The 27,773-nt window shown below is 40.0% G+C and overlaps 6 protein-coding genes across 7 annotated transcripts; 4 read left to right on the top strand and 2 right to left on the bottom strand.

Moving 5' to 3' along the window:
• The first annotated feature begins 5 nt into the window (after positions 1 to 5).
• On the top strand, positions 6 to 8,061 carry LOC131845476 (very long-chain specific acyl-CoA dehydrogenase, mitochondrial). The gene is made up of 8 exons (XM_059194577.1): positions 6 to 385; positions 2,313 to 2,508; positions 3,209 to 3,358; positions 4,256 to 4,443; positions 5,125 to 5,266; positions 6,104 to 6,526; positions 6,872 to 7,040; positions 7,523 to 8,061. Exons 1-8 carry the CDS (start codon positions 318 to 320, stop codon positions 8,059 to 8,061), a joined length of 1,875 nt encoding a protein of 624 aa, XP_059050560.1. The 5' UTR covers positions 6 to 317.
• A 3,414-nt stretch (positions 8,062 to 11,475) lies between these two features.
• On the bottom strand, positions 11,476 to 15,516 carry LOC131845839 (probable malonyl-CoA-acyl carrier protein transacylase, mitochondrial). The gene is made up of 3 exons (XM_059195010.1): positions 14,735 to 15,516; positions 13,525 to 13,951; positions 11,476 to 11,979 (listed from the first exon to the last, which is right to left on the bottom strand). Exons 1-3 carry the CDS (start codon positions 15,103 to 15,105, stop codon positions 11,584 to 11,586), a joined length of 1,194 nt encoding a protein of 397 aa, XP_059050993.1. The 5' UTR covers positions 15,106 to 15,516; the 3' UTR covers positions 11,476 to 11,583.
• Positions 15,517 to 16,021: 505 nt separating this feature from the next.
• On the top strand, positions 16,022 to 18,812 carry LOC131846000 (zinc finger protein 706-like). The gene is made up of 3 exons (XM_059195240.1): positions 16,022 to 16,307; positions 17,104 to 17,253; positions 17,728 to 18,812. Exons 2-3 carry the CDS (start codon positions 17,110 to 17,112, stop codon positions 17,815 to 17,817), a joined length of 234 nt encoding a protein of 77 aa, XP_059051223.1. The 5' UTR covers positions 16,022 to 16,307; positions 17,104 to 17,109; the 3' UTR covers positions 17,818 to 18,812.
• Positions 18,813 to 19,640: 828 nt separating this feature from the next.
• Positions 19,641 to 20,383, bottom strand: LOC131848483 (DNA repair protein complementing XP-A cells homolog; the record flags this gene model as incomplete). The annotated part of the gene is made up of 2 exons (XM_059198401.1): positions 19,641 to 20,095; positions 20,166 to 20,383. Coding segments are annotated over 2 exons (657 nt in total), but the record flags the coding sequence as incomplete, so codon positions are not given.
• A 2,256-nt stretch (positions 20,384 to 22,639) lies between these two features.
• Positions 22,640 to 23,240, top strand: LOC131845321 (ragulator complex protein LAMTOR4 homolog). 2 transcript variants are annotated; one of them, XM_059194406.1, is made up of 3 exons: positions 22,640 to 22,745; positions 22,821 to 22,964; positions 23,042 to 23,240. In XM_059194406.1, the coding sequence occupies exons 2-3, from the start codon at positions 22,831 to 22,833 to the stop codon at positions 23,199 to 23,201; spliced, it is 294 nt and encodes a 97-aa protein (XP_059050389.1). In that variant the 5' UTR covers positions 22,640 to 22,745; positions 22,821 to 22,830; the 3' UTR covers positions 23,202 to 23,240. The 2 variants fall into 2 exon arrangements, with proteins under 2 accessions (XP_059050389.1, XP_059050459.1); XM_059194476.1 differs by having other exon boundaries at positions 22,648 to 22,745; positions 22,807 to 22,964.
• On the top strand, positions 23,221 to 24,924 carry LOC131845218 (protein RFT1 homolog). Its single transcript, XM_059194294.1, has one exon. It carries the CDS (start codon positions 23,221 to 23,223, stop codon positions 24,898 to 24,900), a length of 1,680 nt encoding a protein of 559 aa, XP_059050277.1. The 3' UTR covers positions 24,901 to 24,924.
• The last annotated feature ends 2,849 nt before the right edge of the window (positions 24,925 to 27,773 follow it).

Below are 27,773 nucleotides of genomic sequence, written 5' to 3'. Positions count from 1 at the left end.
TTAAATGTGGGAGTTCTGTTTGGTTTCATAAGTTCTTCGTTCCAATAATAATTTTATATTTCTACTTCAGTCTCTCAGTCGTTTGTTGACCATTCACCATGGTTATTTAGACCATACAAAATTTATATCCCTTTTTGAGTTTTATTTTATTTTATATATTAGAAATAGATCTGTTTTAGATTTACTTAAAAGTGTAATTTATTAATTCATTATCCATTAAGTCTACAATGAATAACTAGTCAATTCCCCAAGTAACTTTGGTTGTTTCTTGATAAGTTTGATGTAATAATAATAGTTAAAAAACGCACACGTTAAAAATGAATGGTACAAATTTGATTAATTGTGCGAAACGCTGCTTATCGGGCAGGTTGCTGCCCCTCTATAGGTGAGTAGACGATTAGTCTGCCTTCCCCAGTGCCCTCGTACTGTTACATATTCTCTCCATGATCTCTCCTTGGACTTTGTACCGCACCTTATTACCACTAGTGTATTTGTATTGCACCCTATGTAATGAAGGTAATTAATTACGTCCAAACTCACTTATATGGAGGTGATGTAAAGGTTGTAGGACAAAGTCCAAGGAGACTACTGACTATAGTAACTTCAGAAATATTGTGAGATTTATTAAAGGCAGAGTTATTGGCTTCTCTATAGAAATGAGTATATTATAATAATATTGGTTTTCTTCTTGTTGGCTTTATTTTTAAAACAGATCAACTTGAGATATATTTGAAGTGCACATTGCCAGCATAATTAATTTGCTTTTAAACTTTAACAGGGAATAAAAACAATGCATCTCCAGTGAATTAATGTGGCCAGCTTAACAGAAATTTACAATTTGTACATAAAATCCTATTTCTGACTGTTGTGTGCTTCAGTGCTGTGGTGATAATAGTCAAATCTAAATATTTACAACAGCATAGCATTATTCATAGACAGTGGTGATCAATATTTTATGGTAATAGAAGAGATAACAATGTGTAGAACATATTTACATTAATTTTCAGTGTGCTACTGTGTATCAGTTTTCAGACACAAATTATAATTAAAAAATATAGTAGATGTGAGATTCGTCTTGTAAGCAAATTAGGAGAACTCATGAATGACATGTTTGTTATTCAGCAAAAGCAACATTTTAAAACTATATCTTCCATATCTTTGGATCTTACATCACTCTTGATTGATTTTAATTTAGCCACATATTTTCTGATGTCCCGTGTTTGAGAATTTATGTAAATAGCGGGACATGTTCTTGATCACCAAATTGAATATGGTCCCGTACAGCAATGACAGAATAATGAACATATAACATTCACAAAATATATATCTTATTATTCTATTATACTTAAGTTTGTCACTGTATGTACAGAATATTTGCTAAATATTAAATTATTTTTTCTGAATACATAGACTTTACTGTTTTGGTCTCATATTGATTACATCATTATATAAGTTAGTTTTAATTACTTTTGTAAGTTTTTTTATAACTTACATAAGTATATAATGTTTCTGACTGACATTGTTTAAGTTACTTTTTGTTATGCTAAAATTAATTTAGTTTGAATTTATATTAGTATACCGGCCCTCACAACGGCCCAGATGAGAGGTTAAATCTAGAAAATAGAAACCAACATACATCACATTAGTATAGCTGTCACATTTTAGCAATTATATATACTTTCATTTCTTAGCATACTTTCAAAACTATGCTAATAACAGCGAGAGGCTTATTGAATGAGCCCGCATTTAGTTTGAATACTTAAATTATGATTAGATATGTGGATTACAATCATTTAATTACATATTAATTTTAACAGATAGTACAAATATTGACACCATATCTGTGTTTCTTGTCAAAATTAATACAGTAATTTATTTAATTAATCCGTCCAATTCATGTACATGTTTTAGAAGCTAATCTTGTGCTGTAAGCCGTCTTATATCATTAAATATTCAGTTGTATCCTCTTATAATATTGTCATTAGTAAGTTGTACTATTATTCTCACTCATTAGTATCTATGATACTCTGTGTCACATGCACTGCAGGAGTCTTATTTTATCTGATGGACTTTTGATGGCATTTTTGTTCATGCTGGTAATTGTCTCTCGGTGACTTTCCCATGTGGTTACAAAGTAGCCGTACACTACAATACATTCACATTGTACAGGAAGAGATGGGAATGATAACTTAAAACCACATCACATAACAGGCTGCGAGCTGGCCAGTGTTAGGCCCATATCCTCCTGTCATGCAGTCTGCCTGGCTGTTGTATGATATAACTGTAATGATATGTATGGCCGTGTGTGTCAGTGCTCGCAGTGCGTCGTCGGAGGCCCCGGCTGCGGGCGAGCGGCGCGGTGCGCAGCAGAGCGGCTCCTACACACTGAACCTGTTCCGCGGACGACTCGAGACTGCGCAGGTGTTCCCTTTCCCTGAACCCTTGTCGGAGGACCAGCGACAGACCTTGCAGGAGCTGGTGCCGCCTGTTGAAAAGTTCTTCGAAGAGGTTTGCGTTTTGTACTTTTAAATCTATTGAATATCAGGGTAATGTTAGGTTACTCTCGTATAAATATTATTATTATCATTTTTATAAGAGAGTGTATGTGTACTCACATACTTACCATTGTTGGAGTGTGTACTATAAACCAATTCCGTACGCGACTGATACATACATTGATCCCGTTAATTGTAGGTCAATGCAACAGCTCAGTTGACCTCATGCCAATTCCTTGGAAGCATCCCAACAAAACTGTTGACAGTGGCCATGTCAAGTACATATTAACATATACCCTATATTGATACATTACAGTTTACTATAACATATATACCTAGTTATATATTGTACATGTTCATTCGGGAATTACCGTGATGAACGTACCACTCATTAATAGACGCGAGCAAAACTCGATCGGCCGGGTACCATATATATAATATCCCTAACGTGTTAAATTATTTGTCTCAAACTGACGTTTATTTTTGTTTAAAATCAAACCCAGAGTCATTATATTAATCGATGTACCTAAAACATGTGATAAGATACGTCTTGCACAGGCGAGGGACAGTCCTCTACATTTTTGTACAACTATGGACAGTTTGTACTCGTATATAAATATATTTTATCACATTATATAATTTAGTGTATTTTGGTAACGGTAAGACGAGACACTGAAGTTTAGCAAGTAGCGCATGTTCATGTTCGTTCGCAGGTGAACGACCCGGCGAAGAATGACGCGGACGCTCAGATCGAGCAGGGCACGCTGTCGGGGCTGTGGGACCTCGGCGCCTTCGGGCTGCAGGTCCCCACCGACCTCGGGGGGCTCGGCCTCAACAACACGCAGTACGCGCGCCTAGTGGAGGTACACACCGACCAAACACACATAGTCTAAGTTTGTTTACACTCCTACATCTCTAATAGGTATATGTCATGCAAAATCGGGCACGTGCAGCAATTCCTCTGTTGATTTCTTCGAAAATATCTAATATATCTCTCAGATCTAATATATCTAATTTTGGTCATCATCCTCCGCTTCGTAACATGTTTTTCTTGTCCCTGTTCGCAGTCATCACGTTATTACTCCTTCTTACCATGCCATCTTTCACACAGTCCATCTCTTTTTCGGCCTTCTGCCCTTATTATTATATTATCTAATTTTGATATACGCTTGATATTTTACAAACTTTGCTGGCTTTATACAAGTGTTATATTGAAATACAATTAGTTGATAATTTCTACATTTGTGAATAGGAAGTCTTTATTCAAATAAACTTAATATGAGCACTTTTCAATAGTCACATTTTTTTTATTCTACCACTCATTCGGAACGCAGACTCATCATTCATTGTTAGACTTAACTATGAGTAGAGTAGTTTAGGATTTGTGTCGGCGGTGGAGCAGCAATAGTAGTAGGTAGTAAATTACCCTTAAATAAATAAAAAACATCTGTTAATCATATTTACTAAGCTATGACTCACTAAACATTATTTGAATGACGAGCGTGCATGGCAATAGTTGTTCCTGCACGGGATGTTCATTTAATGTTAGACATAGACACCTATATAAATATACATAGTAAATATACTGGCTTTACAAAAAAAGTAATTTAATTGAGTTTCTTGCCAGTTCTTCTCAATTGGATCTACATATATACCGAACTGGACGGTAGGGAAAAAATTATAATACATTCATAAGCGGCTAAAATGAATTTGAATAAATGTTTGTGGTGAGCGTGATGAGCATGAGGGGTGTGGCGCAGGTGGTGGGCGCGCACGACCTGGGCGTGGGCATCACGCTGGGCGCGCACCAGTCCATCGGCTTCAAGGGCATCCTGTTGTTCGGCACGCCCGAGCAGAAGGCGCAGTACCTGCCGCGCGTCACCTCCGGGGAGTACGCCGCCTTCTGCCTCACCGAGCCCTCCTCGGGCTCCGACGCCGGCTCCATCAAGTGAGTGCCTCTACAAGGGCTGTCCGTTATCTATCAACTCGGCATGTTGTGACTGTAGGGTACGTTGTTGACGTTGTTTTTACAGATTACCGTTATCAGTAGGCAGCAGACACGATTATATATAATCAGTGCGTTACGTGATAAGCCACACGGGTGTGCTTGTATTAGAACGCGAATTAATGACACGAATTCCATTTATAGAACCCAAATAATCAGACGCCTACCTCTCATGAACTAATTAATCAACTAAACTGATATTGTCCAATTATTGCCAAATGATTAGTAATTATTTGTTATGAATCGAGTATCTTCCCTGCATCCACAAACTGCGTCTTTATAGCAACATGGGTACTTTTCTTTTAATATACGATAATGGAATGTAGGTCAACCGACTCGAGGCGGATCTACCTAAGGGCTCTTTAGGCTGCAGCCCAGGGCCCTGAGGATACAACCCCACTGAAACCATATTTAGAATATAAAGAATATCTAGAATGTTCAAAAACCTACAACGGACAGATACAAACAATCATACTCATGAATACAATTGTTTGCACTGTACAAAGAATCGAACCCGCGACCATTCATCCATCCTAAACCAATAGACCACCGAGACTGTGTATATGTTATATATTTTGCACTCTGAAAATATTTCTCTTATGATATGGTGTGGTTTGTTTGTAGGACGCGCGCCGTACTCTCCCCGGACGGCGACCACTTCATACTGAACGGCTCCAAGATCTGGATCAGCAACGGTGGCATCGCAGAGATCATGACCGTGTTCGCGCAGACGCCCATTGAGAAGGACGGGAAGACCGTCGACAAAGTATGACTCCTTACACGTCGCTGTTGTGGTTGCTCCGATGACATTTTGTACTGAGGAGCGCATGCGCAGCGCGCATTTACTAAGCTTATTGCTTTCAGCTTCGATGTAAAACTATTTTTATTTACCATATTCTTTGGGGTAAACGACATTTATTTATAATTAGAGATTCTACCCCAGATGAACTGGGAATATGTGATGGCTAGAGAGAGAGAGAGACTTGCCCTGGCTTCGCACGGCCGTACATGTATTATATATGTGAATAATATCCTTCCTCTCGAATCACTCAATTTATCGCTAAAAATTGCATTAAACTTCGTTGCGTAGTTTAAAAGATGTAAGACAGCGGAAGCGATTTCATTGTGTACTACGTAAAGATTAGTGGAGTCATACTTAATTATAATAATTCTAAATAGTAGATTGGTTTCATGTTATAGGTAATCGCGTCGTAGGAGTATTTCCGTATAGTTATACGGAAATACTCCTACGACGCACTGTATAAATTGTAATTGTGTAAATGTACGATAGTGTATAAATTATTCACCCTCAACTTTTCTTGTTGTATCATTTTTCTTAACATTCAAATCCCCTTTGGATTTGAATGTTAAGAAAAATGATAGAAATATATGCATATGAACTAAAAGACTAATTATGAATCGTACAAATCACTATAAATGTCAGAGTTCAGATATATAATGTGTGAAATTCTCGCGTTATGTGGGGGAATGATGAAAACTCTGTTATATATGTACATGTATATTGAAAATGCGTTATGAGAGTAGCGTGTCACAGGGGTGGGTATATGCGATAGAGAAGTGACGTGCGGCCCCGTGGCGGCAGGTGACGGCGTTCGTGGTGGAGCGGTCGTTCGGCGGCGTGTCGTCGGGCCCGCCCGAGAACAAGATGGGCATCAAGTGCTCCAACACGGCCGAGGTGTACTTCGAGGACGTGCGCGTGCCGGCGCGCTGCGTGCTGGGCGGGCTCGGCAACGGGTTCAAGGTCGCCATGAACATCCTCAACAACGGACGCTTCGGCATGGCCGCCGCCCTCGCCGGCACCCAGCGCGCCGCCCTGCGCCAGGCCGCCGAGCACGCAGCCACCAGGACGCAGTTCGGCCGGAGGCTCGTCGAGTTCGGCGGCGTCCGGGAGAAGCTCGCGCGCATGGCCACGCTGCAGTACGTCACCGAGTCGCTCGCCTACATGGTCAGCGGCAACATGGACTCCGGCTGCAAGGACTACCACCTCGAGGCCGCCATCTCCAAGGTACGCCCGTCCGAGTCGACCGCAGGCCGTCGGCGAACTTCTAGCGTGATCCAGTAACTGGGCCAGTGAAAGTCAGATACGATTACAAAAGTAGATTGAAAAGCGAAACCTTCGCTAACATGTTTTCGACACCGTTTAGTATTTTTGATTGACATATTATATTATAGTACTTGTATACGTATTAAATACAAACATATAGTGTTGTTAGCACGTAAATTAATTAAATTATTATCATTTTAAAGGGAACAGATGATAATCTTGACCAATATTTGAGAAATAACTGATATTAGACTAGATCGTGATTGCTTTCAAATGTGTACAATATTGTTGTGTGCCGGGCCGCAGGTGTTCGCGTCGGACTCTGCGTGGACGGTGGTGGACGAGGCCATCCAGATCCTGGGCGGCATGGGCTACATGAAGGCCACCGGCCTCGAGCGCGTGCTACGCGACTTAAGGATCTTCCGCATCTTCGAGGGCACCAACGACATCCTGCGACTCTTCGTCGCGCTCACCGGTGAGTGACCATCGCCCGGCATATCCTGTGGTGTTACGAGATCGTGTCTTTATGAAATTTAAGTATTGGGTGTCTCGATTATGGATGTAGGGACTTTATGTCTATAGGTCGCCTCGATGGAGGCGTTTACTTCGAACACGAACATTGATATTGATATGTTTTGTATATAAGTGAAGTAAATTATTGTTTACTGTTAATATTTCTCTTTGTTCGGTTACGTTTAAATTTATATAAATCAGTTCAATCGTAGTAATAAAAAATTGAAAGATTTTTTTTGTAAAGTATTATATTGTCATTAATATATCATACTCTCTAGATGTATTAATCGTTTTTAATCACTGGCAGTGTTTGTAAATATTAATGTAGTTTAGTAAATAATTGCCCGTTTAAAACAAGTGAACTAGGTAATCGTAGGCTCATTTCTATGTCGATTTCGGAAGGGAATCGAACTCATCGGTATCGGTATCGTTCGGTCTCCGCAGGCATCCAGTTCGCGGGCTCGCACCTGCAGGAGCTGCAGCGCGCGTTCAAGAACCCGACCGCGAACCTGGGACTGATCTTCAGCGAGGCGGGCCGCCGCGCCACCGCCGCCGTGGGGCTGGCGCGCGGGCCCGACCTGGCGCCGCACGTGGCGCCCGCGCTGCGGCCCGCCGCCGCCGAGCTGGCGCGCGGCGCCGCCGAGTTCGGCGCCTGCGTGGAGGCCGCGCTGCGCCGCCACGGCCGCGCCGTCGTCGACCGGCAGTTCCTGCTCAACCGGCTGGCGGCCGCGGCCGTCGACTCGTACACGTCGGTGGCGGCCATCTCGCGCGCGTCCCGCGCCGCGCGGCTGTCGCTGCCGGCCGCCGACCACGAGCTGCGGCTGGCCGAGGCGTGGGCGGAGCGCGCGCTGGCCCGCCAGCCGCGCCTGCTGTCGGCCGCGCGGGACGCCGCGCCGGCCGCCAGGCACGAGCGCCTCTCGCGGCTCGGGGCGGACGTGGCGGCCGCCGGCGGACAGCCCACCGCCAACCCGCTCGGCATCTGACCGCCGCCGCCGCCGCCGCCGCCGCCGCCGCCGCCGCCGCCGCCGCTAGATATTTATTTTTGATATAGTAAATTATTTATAGTCGCCCGGCGGTTTCATTTCGCACGCCCCCGCCTCCCGCCCCGCCCCGTCGCAGTCTGTGACGCGAATCGACGACGTTCCATCCTTCTACGAACGCTCCGCGACGCGGACGAGCGAGACGACCACCCTGGGAGCGAATAAACTATGACCTGATACTGTCCACTGTTATTCCAAAAGATGTGCTTAAAAATATTATCACACCGCGCATAGTGATGAATGCAATGCTTAAATAGCCAACAAACTATATTGTCTATTTTGGTTCGAAATAGCATACATCAGACCTACGACCGTCCTTCAGAGTAACTATTCTTAATTATTAACATTTCTACCATTCAATAATATAAAATATGCAAAAGACTAAATAAATTTATTTTCGCTTTAAGGAAGTTAAGACTGGTATCCAGCGAATACACAACTCTTACTGCATGCCACGATTATATAAGTTCAGTCCTCAAGTACGAACTTTTGTTATGGGGAAATTCCACAGATGTGACAAAAGCTTTTATAACAAAAAAAAATGCATTAGGGCCATTTGTGGAGCAGATCCATTAGAGTCATGTAGAGCACTTTTTAGAAAATTGAAGATACTTTAGCTTCAATGTACTAGAGGCTGGAATTTTCGTTAAGGGTCATCAAGAATTGTATGCTACGGCGGATATCAATTGCAGGCATAAACCTAGAAATACAACACGATTACTGTTGCCGCAACGTAGAAGTACATTAAGTATATGAAAAAAATTGTTACGTATTGGTGGCAAAAATATACAATAATATACCAAAATTTAAAGAACTATCTATGAAGCCCTTTAAGTTATCATTTAAGAAATGGTTAATAGATAAATGCTTTTACAATATGCAGGAGTATTTTCAACGAGGATCGACTACTACAACATATCCTCAGCGCTGAATACAAGAAGCTCGACTTCAAACACTGATTATAACCTATAAATGATATAAATTGTTATTATTACATTTAATTTTAATTTTGGACATACATATTATTACTTAATTATATTTTGGACATTTAACAATATAAATAATTATGACAATTACCTAGTTGTTAACATTTAACAAGTTCTATTAACATGAATTTAAATTTGCATGCTCAAAATGCAGCTCAATATGGAACTGTAAATTAATTTGTAATAACAATGTAATCAATAGGTTACGCAAATAAATAAATAAATAGTCGTCGTCATCATTACTTTAATGGAACTGAATAAAAGTCACTACTATTATTAATAAGAACGGTACTTAAACTTATGGTATGACAAGCGAGCTGCAGCTGACTGCATTTGACCACGATACCGACTATCGAGGGAACTAAGATATACGCCTCAATAGCCTATTAATTCGTTGCCATTTCGCACTCTTCTACCGAATATAAATTTACATAGCAAAAAGCTTGGAGATATAAGTACGTGCTACTTTGATACCAGCGCAGACTTTGTGCAAAGTCCACCTTCTTTCGCATGATGTCGTATTTCTTAACATACAACACATCAATATTGTAGAAAAATTCGATATTCTAAAATGATATTAAAAGAAAATAGTTTGTGTTTAGTACTAATGAAGTATCCAATAGAAATTGAAATAACCTTTATTGAAATAAACTTAATATAAACACTTTTGAATAGTCAAGTTTTATATTCTACCGCTTATTCGGAATGCAGATTCATCACAAGAAGAATAAAAAACGAAACTTATGTGTTGCTCTTTTAAATAAATATTGATTCATATATATTTAACTAGCAACAAGGATTAGGCATGCGATAATCGACATAGAAACCGTTACGCACTTAATATCTGTTTAATCAGATAACATTGTCAGCGCTATGAATTTCAAGTTAGATATTTTCTACAAAACATTATTATTATTAATAAATTCTTCAATTTTATAATAAGCTTTTTTACAAAGAAAACATTTTATGACACTTTTGAATTTTTTTCTGACAAATTGACTACAGACTCGAGTTTGTTGTAAAACCTTACGCAATTTCCATGAAACGAATTACTGACTTTCGTCAAACGGCACTTAGGTGAAACTAGTTTGTTGACATTACGTAAGCTTTTATTAGTGTAATCACCTACTTTTTTAAAACTGATAATAAAATACCGTACGACATAATGCTATGAAAATATGCCACGTTGCCACGTCTGCTAATTGTCTAATTATTCTTACCGCATAAGCGGCAGAACTAAGTCTATTCGCCAATTTAGAAATATGAGCACCCCATCAATACAGTATCATCAACAAAGTTAATAAGTTTATTGTTCAGTACGATATTTCATCAACATTGTACATTTAATACACTTTGTTTTATCTCCATTTAATACCATATTATTAGCAGTAAACCATTTTAAAACAGAATGTAAAGATTATTACAAATATTGTAAATAGCGCCATCCAGTATTTATAGACCGACCTACTACACTGACTTCGATCTATAAATACGGAGGTCGGTAGTTGAATTTCGTTGGGTGAGCCGCGGCATTCAGTCGACGAGCTCAGAGCGTGCCGGTTGTATTTTGGATACTAAAGTGAATTGTATTAGAAATGGGTTTATCCCGGTCTTAGTTGGGCCTGGGGGGAAGCTGCACGTAGTGAAGATGAGTGTTAATGCACTCTAAAAGGGCCTTTTAAACCTACACCCGTGTCACAAGTCACGGGCAATACTTGGGGTTTCTCTTCCGGTAGCCGGCATCAAAGCCTAAGTAGTCCATCATAATTAGTGCTTCGTACACAACTTACAATAGCTGTTTAAAAAACTGAAAGTTGGATTTTAATTTAATACCATAAAAGTTACTATATATATAGACGGAATGTAGAAAAAATGCGAGATACTTGTACTAGAGTTGCGAAGAGTGACTAAAAAACTGGAATGAGAATATAAAAATAACAAGATGGGTACATAGAAAATAAACAATAATTATCATTTATCTATTTATTAAAAGAAAACTAAAACTATATACACATATTTAATCAATATAAAAATATACTAAGCCACTGACAGCAGCAGACAGCAGTCATGCTCGCTATAAAGTTTAAATTTGTGGCCAGCTCAATGTGTTGGAGTGTCGATGTAACATGGTCGAGTGCAATGATGGCTGGCTCATTCGCTATATTCGTGAACGGGTACTGCATGTGAGGATTGGTATGTTCGGGTTACGAACACCGATTAGACTGCTTATATATTATATACATTATTATACATATGCTGGTGGTCAACGTATTTTCCGAAATTTTAATGATGTATCTCTATTATCGTAAATATCTACAACTATATGAGCTGAGTTTCTTGTCAATTCTTTTCATCTCGAAACCTTTATGAACCGACGGTAGATTAGACATATCATAAGAATCTGCAATGGACCTAGGAGATATTCTGATTTAATTCGAATAAGAAGGTGCGAGGGGCGGTACGGAGTTTATTAGGAGCGCTAGACGTCTATCTGCAGCGAGGCGTCCCAGGCGCGGGCGTTGACCTGCCGCAGCGTGGAGCGCAGCGCGCGGCCCGGGCCCAGCGCCAGCGTCAGCGGGAACGAGGCGCCGCGCGGCCGCGCGTACAGCGCCTGCAGCGCCTGCTGCCAGCGCAGCGGCGCCGCCACGTGCCGCGCCACGCCGCGCCGCACGTGCGCCGCGTCCCCGTACGGCCGCGCCTCCGCGCCGCCCACCACCGCCACGCGCGGCCGCGCCGCCGCCACGCCGCCCAGCGCCGCGGCCAGCGCCGCCGCCGCCGGCGCCATCAGCGCCGTGTGGTACGCGCCCGCCACGCGCACGCGCGCCGCGCGCCGCACGCCCAGCGCCGCGCCGCGCCGCTCCACCCACGCCAGCGCCTGCGCACGCCGCTCGCATCATATAACGGATACGATACATCTACACCCGCGACCCCGCCCTCCGGTCCCCGGCGGCCCCGCTCATCTCGACCGGTCATGGAAAGGGCATCAGACTGAGGTCATGCGACTGAGCTACCACAATCGACGTCCACCGGCCCCGACGACGACGTCCGAACACTGCGAACCGATGAAGAGCACCGGAGGAAGAGTTGAGCAGACGGCACTGGCATGTCGTGAGATTATCTGAATTCCGAAGAAAGCGAAAGGACTCTCGAAAGGAGTCCTGAAATCCGACAATCTGCTTCCGGAATGGCGGGCGGCTGCGGCTGCTGCGGATAAATAAAATCTACTCTCCGCCCTACACCCATACTGATCCATCCGGCTAGAATTGCTAAACCGCTTGCGAATGCCTTGGTGAGTGCGTGGACGTGGACGACAACAACAGGTTCGTGGAAACTGTCAGTACTGCAAAAACAAGAACTAAAAATCTTTAACAGGGATCTGGCAGCCGGACAGAGCCAGGGGACGCGGGTTAAAACGAATAACGGCAGGATTGTATCGTCTAAACTTTTCGAGGCAAATTGAGAAGTTCTATAACAGTTATACACGACAACACGGGCACCTGTTACCAACACGGCGAAGGAATCTAGAGCCAAATTAACCCGACACTATACCGAAAATATATCAGACGTCAGCCTGTGCTAGTGAGTTTACTATGGCTCTTAAACAACTTAAAAACAACATGGCGCCGGGTGATAATGGAGTCATCACTGAAGTTCTGAGGGCTGGAGATAGACTATTCTACGAATCCTTTAGAACCTTTTCAACTCCGTCATCCTCGAGGGCAGAATGCCTAAACCGTGGCAAAGGGGGTGTGGTTCTGTTCATAAACAAGGGTTACAAATTGCTTCTGAAGAATTTCAGATCCATAATACTGCTAAGCCATATTTAACAGTTGTTTTCGAGGGTTATCACGAATCATCTCGCTCGCAGGTTTGACGACTTCCAGTCTCCCGAACAAGCCGGGTTCCAACAAGGCTTCAGTACCATAGAAATCATTCTTACGCTGCGTGAGGTAATTCAGAAGACCGAAGAATACAACCTGTCAATTTGCTTAGCGATCGACACGTGGGCGGTATTACAGTCTCTCCAAGCGGTGCCAAATTGACTATCGATATGACGAAGCTAAAAAATGTCTATACGAAACGGCACTATGTCAGTTCGTCTCCACGGTAAGAATTCGAAGCCTATCCAACTGTAACGATGTGTCAGCCAAGGCGATGTTATTTCGCCAAAGCTGCCATCTGGACTGGAGCGGGCTGGGCGTCTACATTGACGGCGAGTACATCGATCACCTTCGATTTGCTGACGATATCGCGGTCACGGCTGAGACGTGCCAAGTCAAGGTAGTGTGAACCACTCGGCGACGACGCTCATTCGAGTCCTAGGTAGGTATATACACATCCAGTGCAGGATAAAAATATATTTACTATGAGAAATAGGCGATCGCACGATACGATCGTAGGAGTGACGTGCGATGCTGACCTCCTCGTCGCCGGCGACGACCTTGCAGTTGGGGTAGAGGTAGTTGGCGACCTGGCACACGGGGTCGACGACCCCGCGCTCGGCGGCGTGTTCGCGCGCGAGCCGCAGCGCGCGCGGCAGCTGCGCGTCGGGCGCGAGCCACACGGTGAGCATGCCGCCGGGACGCGCGCGCGCCGCCGCCGCCATGGCCGCCGCGCGCAGCTCCACGAGCCGCAGCGCGGGCTCCAGCGGCAGCGCGCCCGCGAACACCAGCGCGGAGATCTCTCCCAGCGAGAAGCCGGCCGCCGCGCGCACGCGCCGCAGCGCGGTCGGCCGCTCCTCGCGCACGCGCTCCAGCGCCGCCAGCGACGTCACCAGCACCGCCGTCTGGCAGCGCCGGTCCAGCTCCTCCGCCGGGCCCTCCGTGCACACGCGCCAAACGTCCCACCTGCGACCGCCGCCCGCGATTATTCGCCAATCGTTTTCAGAATACGTATCGGTCGGGCTCACTATTAGTATTAGTAGATTCTGTGAGGACTTAAAAAAAACTCTACTCCTCGAAAGAGACTCTACTCTCTCTAATATTCGAATTTTTTTTTCCTTTATTCAAATAAACTTAATATAAACACTTTTGAATAGTCAAGTTTTTTTATTCTATCGCTTATTTGGAATGCAGACTGTGTGCTGCTCTTTTAAATAAATATTGATTTACTTATATTTAATTAACAACAAGGATTAGGCATGCGACAATCGACATAGAAACCGCTATACACTTAATCTCTGTTTAATTAAAATTACAGCTCCATACAGCCTATCCATGTCAGTGTTTAATTTTCAAAATTCAAAGGCGGTGGCGAGATAGGTCGGTGAAATCATAATGTACATTACTATTACTGTAGGATTTTTTTTTGTAAATGTTAAGAAAAACTATCGCTCCCCTTTCAATATATGAAAGCCCCCACTATGAGGCATCTACATAATTGAAAATAAATTACAATACAGAATGGCAAGAAAAAAGATTCTATTTAAAAATGGCCAATTAAATAAACTTTTTTACTGAAAACTACAAAACCAATTCATCATTTTTGAAAACCTCCTTTGATCCCGTTCGATTCCATTTCATATGTGCCCATAATAATTACCATGCAAACTATTTTAAATCTATTTAAAACAATTACTAATTGTAATTTGTAGTTAGTATTAGTAGTATTGTAGTTGTTGTGCACCATACCCGACGACGCTGGATGCCAATTCATATAATTCTTTAGCAGCAGGTATGTTTGCGAGAAGCCGGCCCATGCCGACATGCTGTGATCCTTGTCCGGGAAACAATAGGACCGTGGTCTCGTGAGGCAGCACTCTCTCTCTCTCTCCGTCCCCGTCGGCGGAGTCTGGCCGCGCCGCGTACGGCTCCGTCGCCCACTGCAGCTCGGCGTCCGACGGCTGCGCTTCACCGAAGCTACTGGCGTTGTCCAGCAGTTTTTTTAGCGGAGTGTCGGTGTCGCGTGACTGCGACGCCATGCACCGACTACTGCTCTTAGAGATGTTCGCCAGTAATGTGCGACCATAGCACAGTCGACATATTAATTGTTTCATACTCATTTTCCTACTTAATTATTCACAAGTTATCAAATATTAACATTTTCTTATTGCTTAATAAAAGAAAACTGCAGATAAATATAAAAATACGAATTCTGACTGATTATAAGATAATAAAAACGTACTTTACGGACCGCGAATTTCTTATTTTAATATCGCACAGACTTTCCTAATTAAGAATTAAAGTTATTAAAAGTAAATTATGTCAATTACAAGAATAAAAATAATATAAACAATATTACAACCTAAATCAAAAGTATGAAACTTATTCAAAATAAAACACTTTTTTAATAAATAGCTTCGAGGCTTTGGGTAACATCATTTTGGACTTTGGATAATAAACATGACAATGACAATGTTGCCATGTCAGAGAACTACCTGACGTTCTCTCTATATTTTAGTCTAAATTAAAACTCAGATGAAATAATTAAATTATGTTAAATAAGAAGGAAGTAAAGAAATACCAAAACGACCTTAGAGAAATTTGGCGTGTACGAATGATTACAAAATAGGAATAGATGATTGATGATTGATTCAAGCATTTAAGCAAGAGAGAAAATAACTCTCTAGCTCTTTACTTATTTGCTTCTTCATGCTAGAAAATCCAAGAAAACAAACTAAAAAGACAATAAAGTTACATATTTAGATATTGTTGGAATTTGTCTTCAAAACTATATTTTGAGGGGATTTAGTAGAAAATTTGATTTGAAATACAAGACATGATACTGTACGGCAACACCGCGATACACGATAAATACATGGCAAGATGACAAATATCGTGTTCACTTATGAGAAAAAACTGTTATCATAAGCAATACTTAAGGAAGTTTGTGAAAAGCATGCTTATTAAGCTTTTCGTATTACTTGAAGCGTTTGTGTGATTATTTTTATCTCTGTCTACTAGACCATACTAGACATTTGGTTCATTTGACTGACAGTGACACGAGTGATACTTATAACAGGCAAAAGCTAAAAAAATCCCCTCAAAGCCACATTATATTAACATTGTTAATCTACTAACTATATAAATTAATTATTCACGTTTCTTACCTATTGTATTTGTTGTCGTTTACTTGACGGAGCTTACGGATCCTTACAATTTATGTGTAGAACTCAGTAAATTTATTGTGTCTTAAACACTTCTTCGATAGATCATCACACAAAGGGCATCTTGAATCGAAGGCGTGAGAGGAGTTTAATCAAAGGTAAATCACATCACAATCACTCTGCTGCACGCAGGTGCTGGTAACGTTATCACAAGTAACGTCGCCGCGTATATAAAAAAACATCCTCACATTGGTGGTAATTAGTCATTTGCTAAATGAAAGTGTAACATCTGGCAGTAAATGTTCATCAGTATGGAGTGGACATTGATGGTGTGTGGATAACCTTACCATTCGGACTTGTGCGAGTATGTACTTTGTATTTGTAATGTAACCATGTTGACACATTGGTTACATTAGAAACTTTGAGTAAATTAAATGTTGTCTTCATCAACCATGAGTGATAGAAGCATATTTCTCGATACCAAACGACTTTTCTTCATAGGATGGCAATGGGATATTGTAGTATATATACACAGTGTTGTATAGCATAGTGCAATGACTGGCTGAGTAGACTTAACCCCATAGTCCTTTGGTTCTACCATCATGTATGTTTGACTGTCACCATCTACTGTTTAAAATAAATCATAATCCTCAGATATAACAACAAATTAAGCTAATGCAAACAAAATAATTTACTCGCATACAATTTTGAGGCCTTTTGTGCAGGACATATTGTTCATTATTACCTTAACTAAATTTGAATGTTACATTTCTTAAGTTATTATTTTATTCGGTTTAACCATGGTGTTTGGTACTGTGGTGGTGATCATGCAATGTCACAACATGATGCAGTTTATGTAAAGAGGGGCCGGTGAATATTGAGCCCCATAGTAGTACTACTTCAACACTGTAACAATGTTATGTTGTATCTCATGATGAATAATACTGGTTGCAGGGCAGGATGGCTCGTGGCCAACAAAAAATTCAGTCACAGGCAAAAGCTGCCGAAAAGCAATCAAAAATGAAGAAACAACAGGGACACAGTGCCACAGACCAGAAGAAGGCAGCTCAGAAGGCATTGGTTCACGTTTGTGTTGTCTGCAAGGTACTGGGCCACACTTATATTGCTTTATTGCTTTCAAACACATTTAGTAACCAGAAATGCAAACTAGTGACCAGCCTCCAGTTACAGATTCTGCTTTGAGGATATTTTGTTATAACATAATCTAACCTCATAATTTACCTCCATCTATAGTATATGTGATAGTGTAATTGGTTACATTTGTACATACATAACACAAGAAGCTAAAGTAGTGAAAATACACAATATTTAAATTTAAAAATACATATTTTGTATAAAACCTTAGAGTTTAAACTTAGATACATATATAATGATTAACACTGTTTAAAACCTGTTTTCACAATTGTTTATAATTTTTTATTCTACACTTTATATAAACTAGATATAGTATTATGCAGCTGGTATTTATATATTTTTAAGAAAATCAGACTAAAATTAACAGGGATAGGACAGAGGTGAGTGAGGGTACCCAGGTAACGTTGTGTATTCTCGTTGCAGGCACAGATGCCCGACCCTAAGACTTACAAGCAGCATTTTGAAAACAAGCATCCCAAGAATGATCTTCCTGAAGATTTAAAGGCTATCTAACACTGCATTTCTTTAGTTCATATTTAATTGAAATACCTATGTCTAATTTTTCAATGGTTTATTCTAATTGTGAACTGCTACTGTATTAAATCATTTTGAGTACCTAACATGGATCAGTTAAGTAGATGAAACATATGTAAGGCACACGCCACCAGCAGCAAGGCTACATGAATGGTGAACAGTTTGCAATCTGCTCAGAACACAGTCCTGGGTTCTAACTTGCAACATGTGGACCGTAGCATTCGAGCATTGTTGTTATAGTATTATGGTGGTTATGATATTATTAAGCTTCTATCACCAACCTCCTGCTCATGGCGTGTACTTTAATTCGTCTATTTTGTGAGTTAATTATTTTTTTACAATTGAGCTGCATTTATCTGAAGTGACACTAAGTGACAGTGAGACCATATTCAAAAACATATTATGCCCTTTTTAATAATAATACTAATAATTATTATTATTAGTAGGCTGAATAATTATCCTACTAATAATAAAGTAAGATAATGTATTTTAGATTCCTATTTTGGAGTGTAGTGAGCAGCCCTTCACACCGCCTGTGCTATACTAACTGTACACTGGGATTGATATTTTGGTTTCGTTTCAAGTCTGCCAGAGTATTGTTTTGCAGGTTGCAGTATATGCTACTTTTAATATGGTTCCCGTCAGTTAGAGCACCGGATATTGGATATATGCAGTCTATTACTTAAGATTTACCTTTTTTTTTAATACCTAACATATTTTATAGAATATGTCGTAATTATTGATGTGTACAGTACAGAACAGAACAACAAATTGTATAGAATAATCTGTACAAAATATATGTTACAGTTGTATACCTACTGAACTGCATTGTATTATTTGGTTCCACTAAGTATATTTTGTTTATGTTTGTGATAGTGATTTGGGGTACCCAGGGTCAAATATTTTTTTACAGAAACAAATGTTTGTATAATTTGTCGTCTTTGCACTGAAATATAAATAATTTTCAATGGCAATTTTATTTTATAAACACGAGAGCGCTTGCGGATTCTACACACACACACACACACACACATACGGAATATTATCAATTGATGAGACCCGATATATCGAGTGCAGTCGATGGTCTTTGAATGGCTACTGTAAGGAGTCTTGGAACATAGTTTTACGTAACTAGCCCAGTGGCAACTGACGCGAGAGGGCAAGTGGCAACTGACGCGTCGCCTGTGTACACGAACATCGTTAGGTGATGCCCGCGTAGACACACTCTCGTGTAGACACTTCGAACCACTAAGATGTCATGCTGCCGTACTCTCATATCTCGCTTTGTATAAAGTCTAGCTTGGTAAAAAATTAAATTAATATTATTTAGCTATTTTTTTTTTTATTTTACTCAGAAATTTTAGAAATTACTACAATACATCCAATTTACTGGGAACCACAGGGCTCTAACTACAAGAATTAAGTAGACAGGTTTATTAATATTGCATTTATTTTTATTACAACTAGTATATACGTTTCATACATTTTTCTCCTTGTTATTAACAATTCAGTGTAATTAAAAAGTGTCTTTCATTGATTTAGCGGCAACGATGGGCAAGTACCGTGGTACCCGTAAACCGTGGTTTTATCTATTTCGGCTTTCAGAATACTAGAGCTTACATATATGTCCACTTTTCGGTCAATAATTCGTTACCGATACAAGTAAAATCAATCTGCGTGTATTTCATTTTCATCTATTGTCTTTCGATGACCATACTCTTAGCGGCTAGGTTTACGCGGCCCCGAACGCGGGTCGATCGAGTTCGCTATCACAGAAAATATGGCGGGAGGCGGGAGGCGGGAGGCGGGCGTCGACGGCTACATCTTCTCGTAGGTCTGCACGTGGCCGCAGTCGAGGCAGGCGCGCTCGAACGAGTCCTCGTCGCGAGCGGCGCGGCGCTCGGGCCCGTAGCGGTGCTGGTGCGCGCGGTGCGAGCGGTCGTACAGGCTGGACCGCACGTCCATGCGCAGCTCGCGCAGCCGCCGCCGAGCCTGGCGCTGCCGCGTGGCGTCGCGCGCCTCCAGCCGCCGCCCGCGCTCCGCCTGCAGCTCGTCGCGCGAGCCCCACACGGCCAGCGCGCGCTCCTCCAGCTGCGCGCGCAGGTACAGCCGCATCTCGCCGTAGCCGGCGCGGTGCGGGTTGCGGCGGCGCAGGCAGCGCAGCGGCGGCGGCCGCGAGTCCAGGTCGCAGTCCTTCAGCAGGTACTCGCTCTTGGCCTCCGTGCGCGGCACCAGCGCGTGCGCGCCCTCGTCGTCCCTGGGGAGTGAGCGAGGCTCGTCGGTCGGTTCCCGCGCGACGCGCGGACTCGACCGCGGTGAATACCGACCTGCAATCGTCGCAGACGCTGTGGTCGAAGTTGTCGAACAGGAACGACTGGGGAAAGAGTCCGTCGCAGCGGAGGCAGCGCGGCTGCTGCGCCGCGTGTACGAGGGGCGCGGGCGGCGGGCGCAGGCGCGGCGGCGGCGGCGGCTCGTCGCTCAGCAGGAAGCCGCCGCCCGAGTCCACGCCCGCGAACCCGTTCGCGCGCTCCACCGTGCCGCTCCTGCAATAAGACGTTTCAGATCGCAGCTCGGTGGAGCCGCTAGCACTGCGACCCCGAGCTCGGAGCCTGCAGCACGCACCGCGGCCGACGCAGCAGGCGAGCGTCCCGGAGCGTGGCGGCCCGCAGCCGCTGCCGCTCGCAGCGCGCCCGCTGCGCCGCCGTCAGCGAGCCGCCGCCCGCCGCCGCCTCTCCCGCCGCGTCCGGTTGCGACTCGCTCATCACGGGACTGATCGGTTCCGACTGCGAATATATTTTCGACAGAAAAATACGTCGATTTAGTTTTACCGCTTAGTATTTTTTTTTTCTAGATTTATAAAAACTAAAAGAAATAATTTCAGTAGTAATGAAATGAAATAGACAAAGTATTATTAAATAATAATGGTAAAACCATTGCTCATTAAAAAGAGTAGTGAGTGTGAGGTGTATGTTACTTACGTTTAATACTATAGTTTACATTAAGTATAGTATTAAGTAGTGATTAATACTACTACAACATCATCTAGGCACTATAATAATTATATTTAATATGCCTTTTGTTCCTATGAACTAACAAGAGGCCATGTATTTGTGGTGAGCCTGCAATATAAATAATAAATCTTCTCACATACAGTTTTATTTCTGATGGTTGTGAGTTCAAATACTTGCAACAATTTTATTCCTGCTGATTTTTATTGATCTGAATGTTATCTATGTATTATGACAAAATAATACTTCTAAGTATTTCTATCAACAACCTCTGCTGACCTTGAAACTAAATGATGATATGTGAATTGTGCATATTGTGACAATAGGCAGGCATATTTCGAGCCAATAATTGGTATTTAACAATAACAACAAGCATAGCATGTTTTATGTATAATAGCTAAGTGTGAAATCATGTATTAAAACTTGACATTATAAAAAGTAATAAGGGAAATAATATTTGGAAACCAAGTGCGATTAAATAGTTGAAATAAGATTTTGGTTATGGTATTACAAATTTATACTCGATATGCGAGTATACTTTTATAAACTGTTTTGCTACAAAAGTTAGTGAATTATATATAAACAGGATTACCTGAATAGCAGGCTTCTTTTAAGACACTTAACACACATGTACTATAATTACTTTTCAAACTTAGTATTTCATAAATCAAAACTTTCAAACGTAGGTAAAAAATATTATAAATGTAACTATTGTCTGTTTTTTTTTTTAACTGACACTTGGTATATCTACTTTACACTTTGAACTGACACTAAATTGACAGGTATAAATGTAAAATTTTCCAACAATGTTACCAGCTATAGCTTGGTTGCACTGTACCGGTGATGCCTTGGATGAAGAATAGACTTCTTGAAGAGTATTCTTCATCCAAGTGTGATACCGATTTGTTTAATCGTAAATTTTCATTTTAACATATTAGTTTTAAATCCCTATGGTGAGAAAGCGGAGACAGCATATTGTGGAATCTATACATCTATACATATAAATAAAATTGGAGTGTCTGTTTGTAATATTGAAATAACCGTTTTTTTACTATACTCATATGAATGTATGGTAAATACGGTACATACACCAAAATAACATTATTTACAATTTTTGTCTGTTTGTTCCAGCTAATCTCTGAAATGGCTGGACCGATATTGACGGGACTTTTATTGGCAGGTAGCTGATGTAATAAGGAGTAACTTAGGTTACCTTTATTTTAGAAATATTCTCAAATTCTTTTTTGTTAAATTCCATGCGGACGAAGTCTCGAGTATAACATAAAGCTACTAGGGAAACATTTTCTCTAGCAGTAAACACATGCATGTTCGTCTAGGAGTAATTTCCAGAGTTGTTCTTTTAATAATGTAGATATAGGTAGAATAGAATTCTGTAATTGTTTTAATTAATTTAGAAATGCGGACAATGTATGTCTGCTTTTTATTTTTCGTGGTGGCTTGATACAAAGGTATTAGCGCTTTTATTTGAATAGAATAGAAAATTCTTTATTTAAATATACTGAAATTTAGGCACTTCTGATCATTAAATAATCCGAAGACTTCTAATCATTACGTTTTCTGATTTTTATAAGTAATTTGGAAGCTGGAGATGCCTGTACTTACATATACCTATATCAGTCAGAATTTTCGTTGTGTCGCCGTAGTAGCTTAACAAGTAATCGTTTAATGATTTTGTTATAAGATTAAAATTATTTTTGCTGTATGCAAGACCACATTTTTTTTTTCAATATAGAGTAGATAACTAACAAAATGAGTGACAACTAACTATGGCAATGACAACTGAGTAACAACTAAACTGACTTAAAGTTGTTTCCAGTCTTGTATTTTTACTAGTAAAGTGATTGCTGTGATTAATATCATAATTCTTTGTGTCACTAGGTACATAGTATTGTATTATAAAAATTAATCCAATCAATACTTGTCAAAAGTAACTGATTAGTGTTTAATTCGCAGGTGTAATATAATGGACAAAATTCCAGACCAAATTGGTTATTTGGTACTCGCGGAGGATGGTGCAGTCCTTGAATCTGGTGGAGATCTTGAGAACGATGAACGTGTTGCCACGATAATTACTGATCTCATCACGTTATCTAACAAGTGGGTACCTCATAAACTACTTGCGACTTAAATTAATATATCTAGTTGGTATCTTTATAAAGCTTTTAATTTTTCAGAGTTGATCCGTGTGCCTTTTCACCAAATGAAAAGTTCAAGAAAATATCCATCACTTACGATGACCATTGGTTCGTTATATGTCTATCAAATAAGAAGATTTATGTGGTAAAGAGAAGCATACCATTAGCAGTGTCAGAGGGAAATACTGTCAATGTTTGAAGTTTTCTAAGTTATCAATATGGCTCGTAATTTATTAATGAGCAGTCTTGAAAATGCCTCCTTTAATATTTTATTTCAGATATTATTTAGATGTATTACATTTTTAATAAATGCGTGGGTCATCAGGAACGTAGGACATGAAGTGCTCGGTATAATGAATGTCAGACTGTTGTTGTTGGAGAGTACAATACTATTTTTGAGCAGGGAACCTTTCAACCGGGCATGTTTGGGCCAGAAAGATGAATTTAGTTGGGGTCATATGATTAATCAAATCTGGCTTTCTGTACCCATTAGTTTTGTTTTGTCCCTAATTTTTGTTTACGTCTGGTTGAACCTGTTACCTCTAAGTAATCCAGAATATGCATTTCAATATGCATTTGGTTGCTGGAGTGTAGCATTTTCATGTGTTTTAGAATTATGTTCAGCCAATATGGCACTGGTTGCTCAGTTGTATTGTTTTGTCAAATTGAAAGTAGCCCTTGATACTTTGCACATTTTTGTTAGAAGCATCTTGTTTTTATCCATTATTTTCTATGATAGGTCTTTAGCGCTGATTGCTTTCTCAGTGGCACAAGTGGGCAGTATTGGAGTCATTGTTCTTAGCTATTATGTCTTCTTCTTTTGGTACATTAAAAAGAAGCCACTGTATGCCAAGGGGGCATTGAAAACAAGATTTGTTCCCGAATCAGTGTTGCACAAATTATATGATAATATGGAGGATTTTCAGTTTACATCTATAAAAGATTTCTTTCCAAAGTATTTGGGATCCTTTAGTACAACATTCAACAAAAAATTAAGTTCTCTCACTATCAGTTTTGCCAAACAAGGTGTAGTAAAGCAACTGTTGACAGAGGGCGAAAAGTATGTGATGTCCGTGAACCCTGTTATGTCATTTTCTGAGCAAGCCACATATGATGTGGTGAATAATCTTGGTAGTCTCGCTGCTAGATTTGTTTTTAGGCCCATTGAGGACAGTAGCTATTTTTACTTTACACAAATGGTCAATAGAGACTTGCCAGTGCACAGGCAGGACCAGTACAAAGTGCAAGAGTCCTGTACGGTGTTGTCACACGTTTGTAAGACTGTAACTTCTATTGGATTGATAGTGTTAGTGTTTGGGCAGAGTTACGCGCGCACTTTACTGTTGTTGTATGGTGGCGAGGCATTTGTTGAGAGTGGGTTGCCGGTACAACTGCTTCGCAGCCACTGTTTGGCCATTGTGCTGTTGGCTGTCAATGGTGTCACGGAGTGTTATGCATTCGCTACAATGACCAGTGTCCAACTGAATAATTATAATTATTTGATGGTGTTCTTTTCAATTAGTTTTCTTCTGTTGTCTTATGTCTTGACATACGTATTAGGACCTGTAGGCTTTATTATATCAAATTGTATAAATATGTTCGCTAGAATTGTGCACAGTATACATTTTATACACGAGAAATATAAGGACACAAGTCATAAACCGTTGGATGGACTTTATGTGGGAAACATTTTTCTCCTAGCACTGTTTATTGGGGGATGCATAACTAAAGTTTCGGAAAACAAATTGTTACATGATTCGATAGTAATGCACATAGGTGTCGGAGCGGTGTGCTTCATATGTGTGCTGCTGGCATGGGCTTATGAAAATAAACAACTCGTTATTAACACGTACACAAAGATTACGGACAAGGAGGACAAAAAAGTTTCTCGAGACTAGCATTCAATATTGTCTATTAAACTAATGTAAGATGCAATATAATATATATTGTAGGTGTATACAACAAACAAATGGAATGTTTATAAGGAAATAATATAGATTTGTTAATATAATTTACAGTTGTTTTATTTGATTATTATTATTTTTTTTTTTCTATTTTATGTGTTGAACAAGTTGACGAGGACGGCCCATCAGATTAATGGTAAGCATTAACCGTGGCCTATACACATTAACAGCACCACGGGCACCACGTCATCATATAACACCCGTGATACCCCAGATCCAGAGCACTAAGATGTCACGCCTATTACCCTGTAATTTCACTGAAACACATTTCAAAGAGCAGCAAAGCGAAATAACTGCAGAAACCAGTGAGTAAACCGCTAGACTTACTTCCAAGTGTTGTGGGTTCGATCCTCGCAAGTTGCAAACATGTATACATGTGTGATCGTATCTTGATGTATACATATTGGGTTTTTTTTTTTTTTTTAATGTACGTTTACAAATTTGCATATAAACATTGTGTTTAAGTATTTCCATCAGTTGTTTAGTTCCCGTAACATAAGATATCATGAGCTTTGTACTACATAGAGCTGTGTGAAGCGTACATAATTATTATTGTGACTAGAGTGGCGGACACGAGTAGGTATTTAAAAAAAAAAACTAATAACCGTATAAGGGGGGAAGGGGATATCAGGTTGACCTCCACGCGGTTCCCCCTGGAAACCATCGTGATAAATTCTTGGTGAACTTGTCACGATGGGCTAACTGACTTGACTTCTGACCTCATGTTCATCTTATTATACTCCACTCACATTCCAGTGTAGTAGTACAATTTTTTTTTTTTTTTAAGGATGATAATCCTTAAAAAAAATTGTACTATATGTGTATAATTTCCAAAGTGGGCTCACAAAACGAGGCATCAAAATAATACAATATTTATAAAAACAACGGTGGACAATCTGCGGCCTTACGTGTTTGGCGTGGTGCCGTCTGGAATCAGACAGACCGACCCAAACCTGCACGTTCCTACTAGCCGGCTGTCAAAGGAACTACCGGCCCTAGGCGACGTATACAGGGTAACGGAAAGGGTATATCAATATGAAACGCACGTAGCCTGCCCTTGGTTTAAACCACAGATAACATAATATTACATACAGATACCCCATCCCATACAAGAAAATAGTTCCTTCCTAACTCGGGCTATTCTTCGGGCAATTTTATTTCGCCGCCGTAGCCGCTAGATGTCGCTAGATCTGAAGCAGTTCGGATTACTAGTGGGTGCTTAGTAACAAAGCACGAAAATAGATGGCATTCAATTCAATCTACATGACATCTGTTTTGTTAAGATAGGTATATAATAGATATGTAGGTAATTGTATCGTGTACCTCATTAGGGACGATTCAAGATTCAATGTAAATGTGTAGGTATAATATCGTTAGCCGACACTCTGCAGATATGGCTTATGTGCCAATGTATATATTATGTTAGTTATGAAGATATGTTGCAACGCGTCTGCGCTATACGTATAGCCCGATTTTGATACGTTTATACTCGTACGTATCAAAATCGGGCTATACGATTTTTTTTTTCAATCGTTTGGTGTAAGAGACTGATTTTAGCTACAATGAATTTACTGGTATATACTTCATGTATTCTATATATACCCTTCTTTTCCCTATTGAGAATATATATCTTATATATAAATTGCGTATCACAGTGTTAGTTGCCATATTTCTCCCACATTTTGATGAAATTTGATATGTACCTATATTTGCTAGGTCTGAGGTAGGGTTGTTATCTATTTTTTATACCCCTAAGTCATAGGGGTGGGGGGGGCCGCAATATTTTTTTTTTTTTTTTTTTTTTTTTTTTTTTTTTTTTTTTTTTTTTTTTTTTTTTTTTTTTTTTTTTTTTTTTTTTTTTTATGTTACATTAAAAATACATACACGCCTAAATTTTGGCCCGTCTTTCACAACCCCTATTTTTAATAGCGATATTCTTACAAATATTATAAATGCTAAAGTAACTCAGTCTGTCTTTTTGTCTCGCTTTCACGCCAAAACTACTGAACTTATTTAATTGAAATTTGGTACACAGATAATGTAGACCCTGAGAAAGGCTTAAAAGACAATTTTTTTTTTTTTTTTTTTTTTTTTTTTTTTTTTTTTTTTTTTTTTTTTTTTTTTTTTTTTGCGAAAAAGGGTTGAAAGGGGACATGAAAGGCTATATGAAAATATCGTCATTTTTCTTGTAAGCTAAAGCTTTAATTTATAATCTTATAATTTAATTAAAAATATTTTTTTTTTTAGGCTGCTGACTAAATATAAATAAATATGACATTCTAAGTATGTAAAATGTTATCCTTAAGAGGGTAAAATGAAATATAAGATGAAAGATGATGATGATGAAGAAATTCGTCCTTTTCAAAACTAGTACGATGAAACTTTTTTTTTTTTTTTTTTTTTTTTTTTTTTTTTTTTTTTTTTTTTTTTTTTTTTTTTTTTTTTTTTTTTTTTTTTTTTTTTTTTTTTCTTTGGATTTTTCGAGTTAAATTATTAAATATTTATTATTTATTTGGTAAAGGTCACTATTCCACACGGACGAAGTCGCGGGTACAGCTAGTTAATTTTAAAGCAAAACAAGGTTTGCCGGGTCAGTTAATTTATATCTATAATGAAATGAAATTCGGTTTCAAAAGAAGGAATATTAATTAAGCTTAATAGCTTAAAACTTCAATCCTAGATGAAGTGAACTGGGGCGGTCTAGGTTTTTTTTTTTTTTTTTTTTTTTTTTTTTTTTTTTTTTTTTTTTTTTTTTTTTTTTTTTTTTTTTTTTTTTTTTTTTTTTTTTTTTTTTTTTTTTTTTTTTT

This window comes from Achroia grisella, unplaced genomic scaffold (genome assembly GCF_030625045.1).
Source record: "Achroia grisella isolate CSIRO2021 unplaced genomic scaffold, CSIRO_AGI_Agris_v1 utg1056, whole genome shotgun sequence".
NCBI lineage: Eukaryota > Metazoa > Arthropoda > Insecta > Lepidoptera > Pyralidae > Achroia > Achroia grisella.
Note: the sequence above shows the minus strand (reverse complement) of the source record. Positions and strands in the feature narration are given on the sequence as shown.

Coding starts and splice junctions, on each gene's coding strand:
- LOC131845476 (XM_059194577.1), top strand. CDS start 318: ATGAATGGTACAAATTTGATTAATTGTGCGAAACGCTGCTTATCGGGC. Junction 386..2,312: donor AGGTTGCTGCCCCTCTATAG/GTGAGTAGACGA, acceptor CGTGTGTGTCAG/TGCTCGCAGTGCGTCGTCGG. Junction 4,444..5,124: donor TCCGACGCCGGCTCCATCAA/GTGAGTGCCTCT, acceptor GTTTGTTTGTAG/GACGCGCGCCGTACTCTCCC.
- LOC131845839 (XM_059195010.1), bottom strand. CDS start 15,105: ATGAGTATGAAACAATTAATATGTCGACTGTGCTATGGTCGCACATTA. Junction 13,952..14,734: donor TTGGCATCCAGCGTCGTCGG/GTATGGTGCACA, acceptor CGGCGGTCGCAG/GTGGGACGTTTGGCGCGTGT. Junction 11,980..13,524: donor TCGTCGCCGGCGACGAGGAG/GTCAGCATCGCA, acceptor CGGCGTGCGCAG/GCGCTGGCGTGGGTGGAGCG.
- LOC131846000 (XM_059195240.1), top strand. CDS start 17,110: ATGGCTCGTGGCCAACAAAAAATTCAGTCACAGGCAAAAGCTGCCGAA. Junction 17,254..17,727: donor ACGTTTGTGTTGTCTGCAAG/GTACTGGGCCAC, acceptor TTCTCGTTGCAG/GCACAGATGCCCGACCCTAA.
- LOC131845321 (XM_059194406.1), top strand. CDS start 22,831: ATGGACAAAATTCCAGACCAAATTGGTTATTTGGTACTCGCGGAGGAT. Junction 22,965..23,041: donor CTCATCACGTTATCTAACAA/GTGGGTACCTCA, acceptor TTAATTTTTCAG/AGTTGATCCGTGTGCCTTTT.
- LOC131845218 (XM_059194294.1), top strand. CDS start 23,221: ATGGCTCGTAATTTATTAATGAGCAGTCTTGAAAATGCCTCCTTTAAT.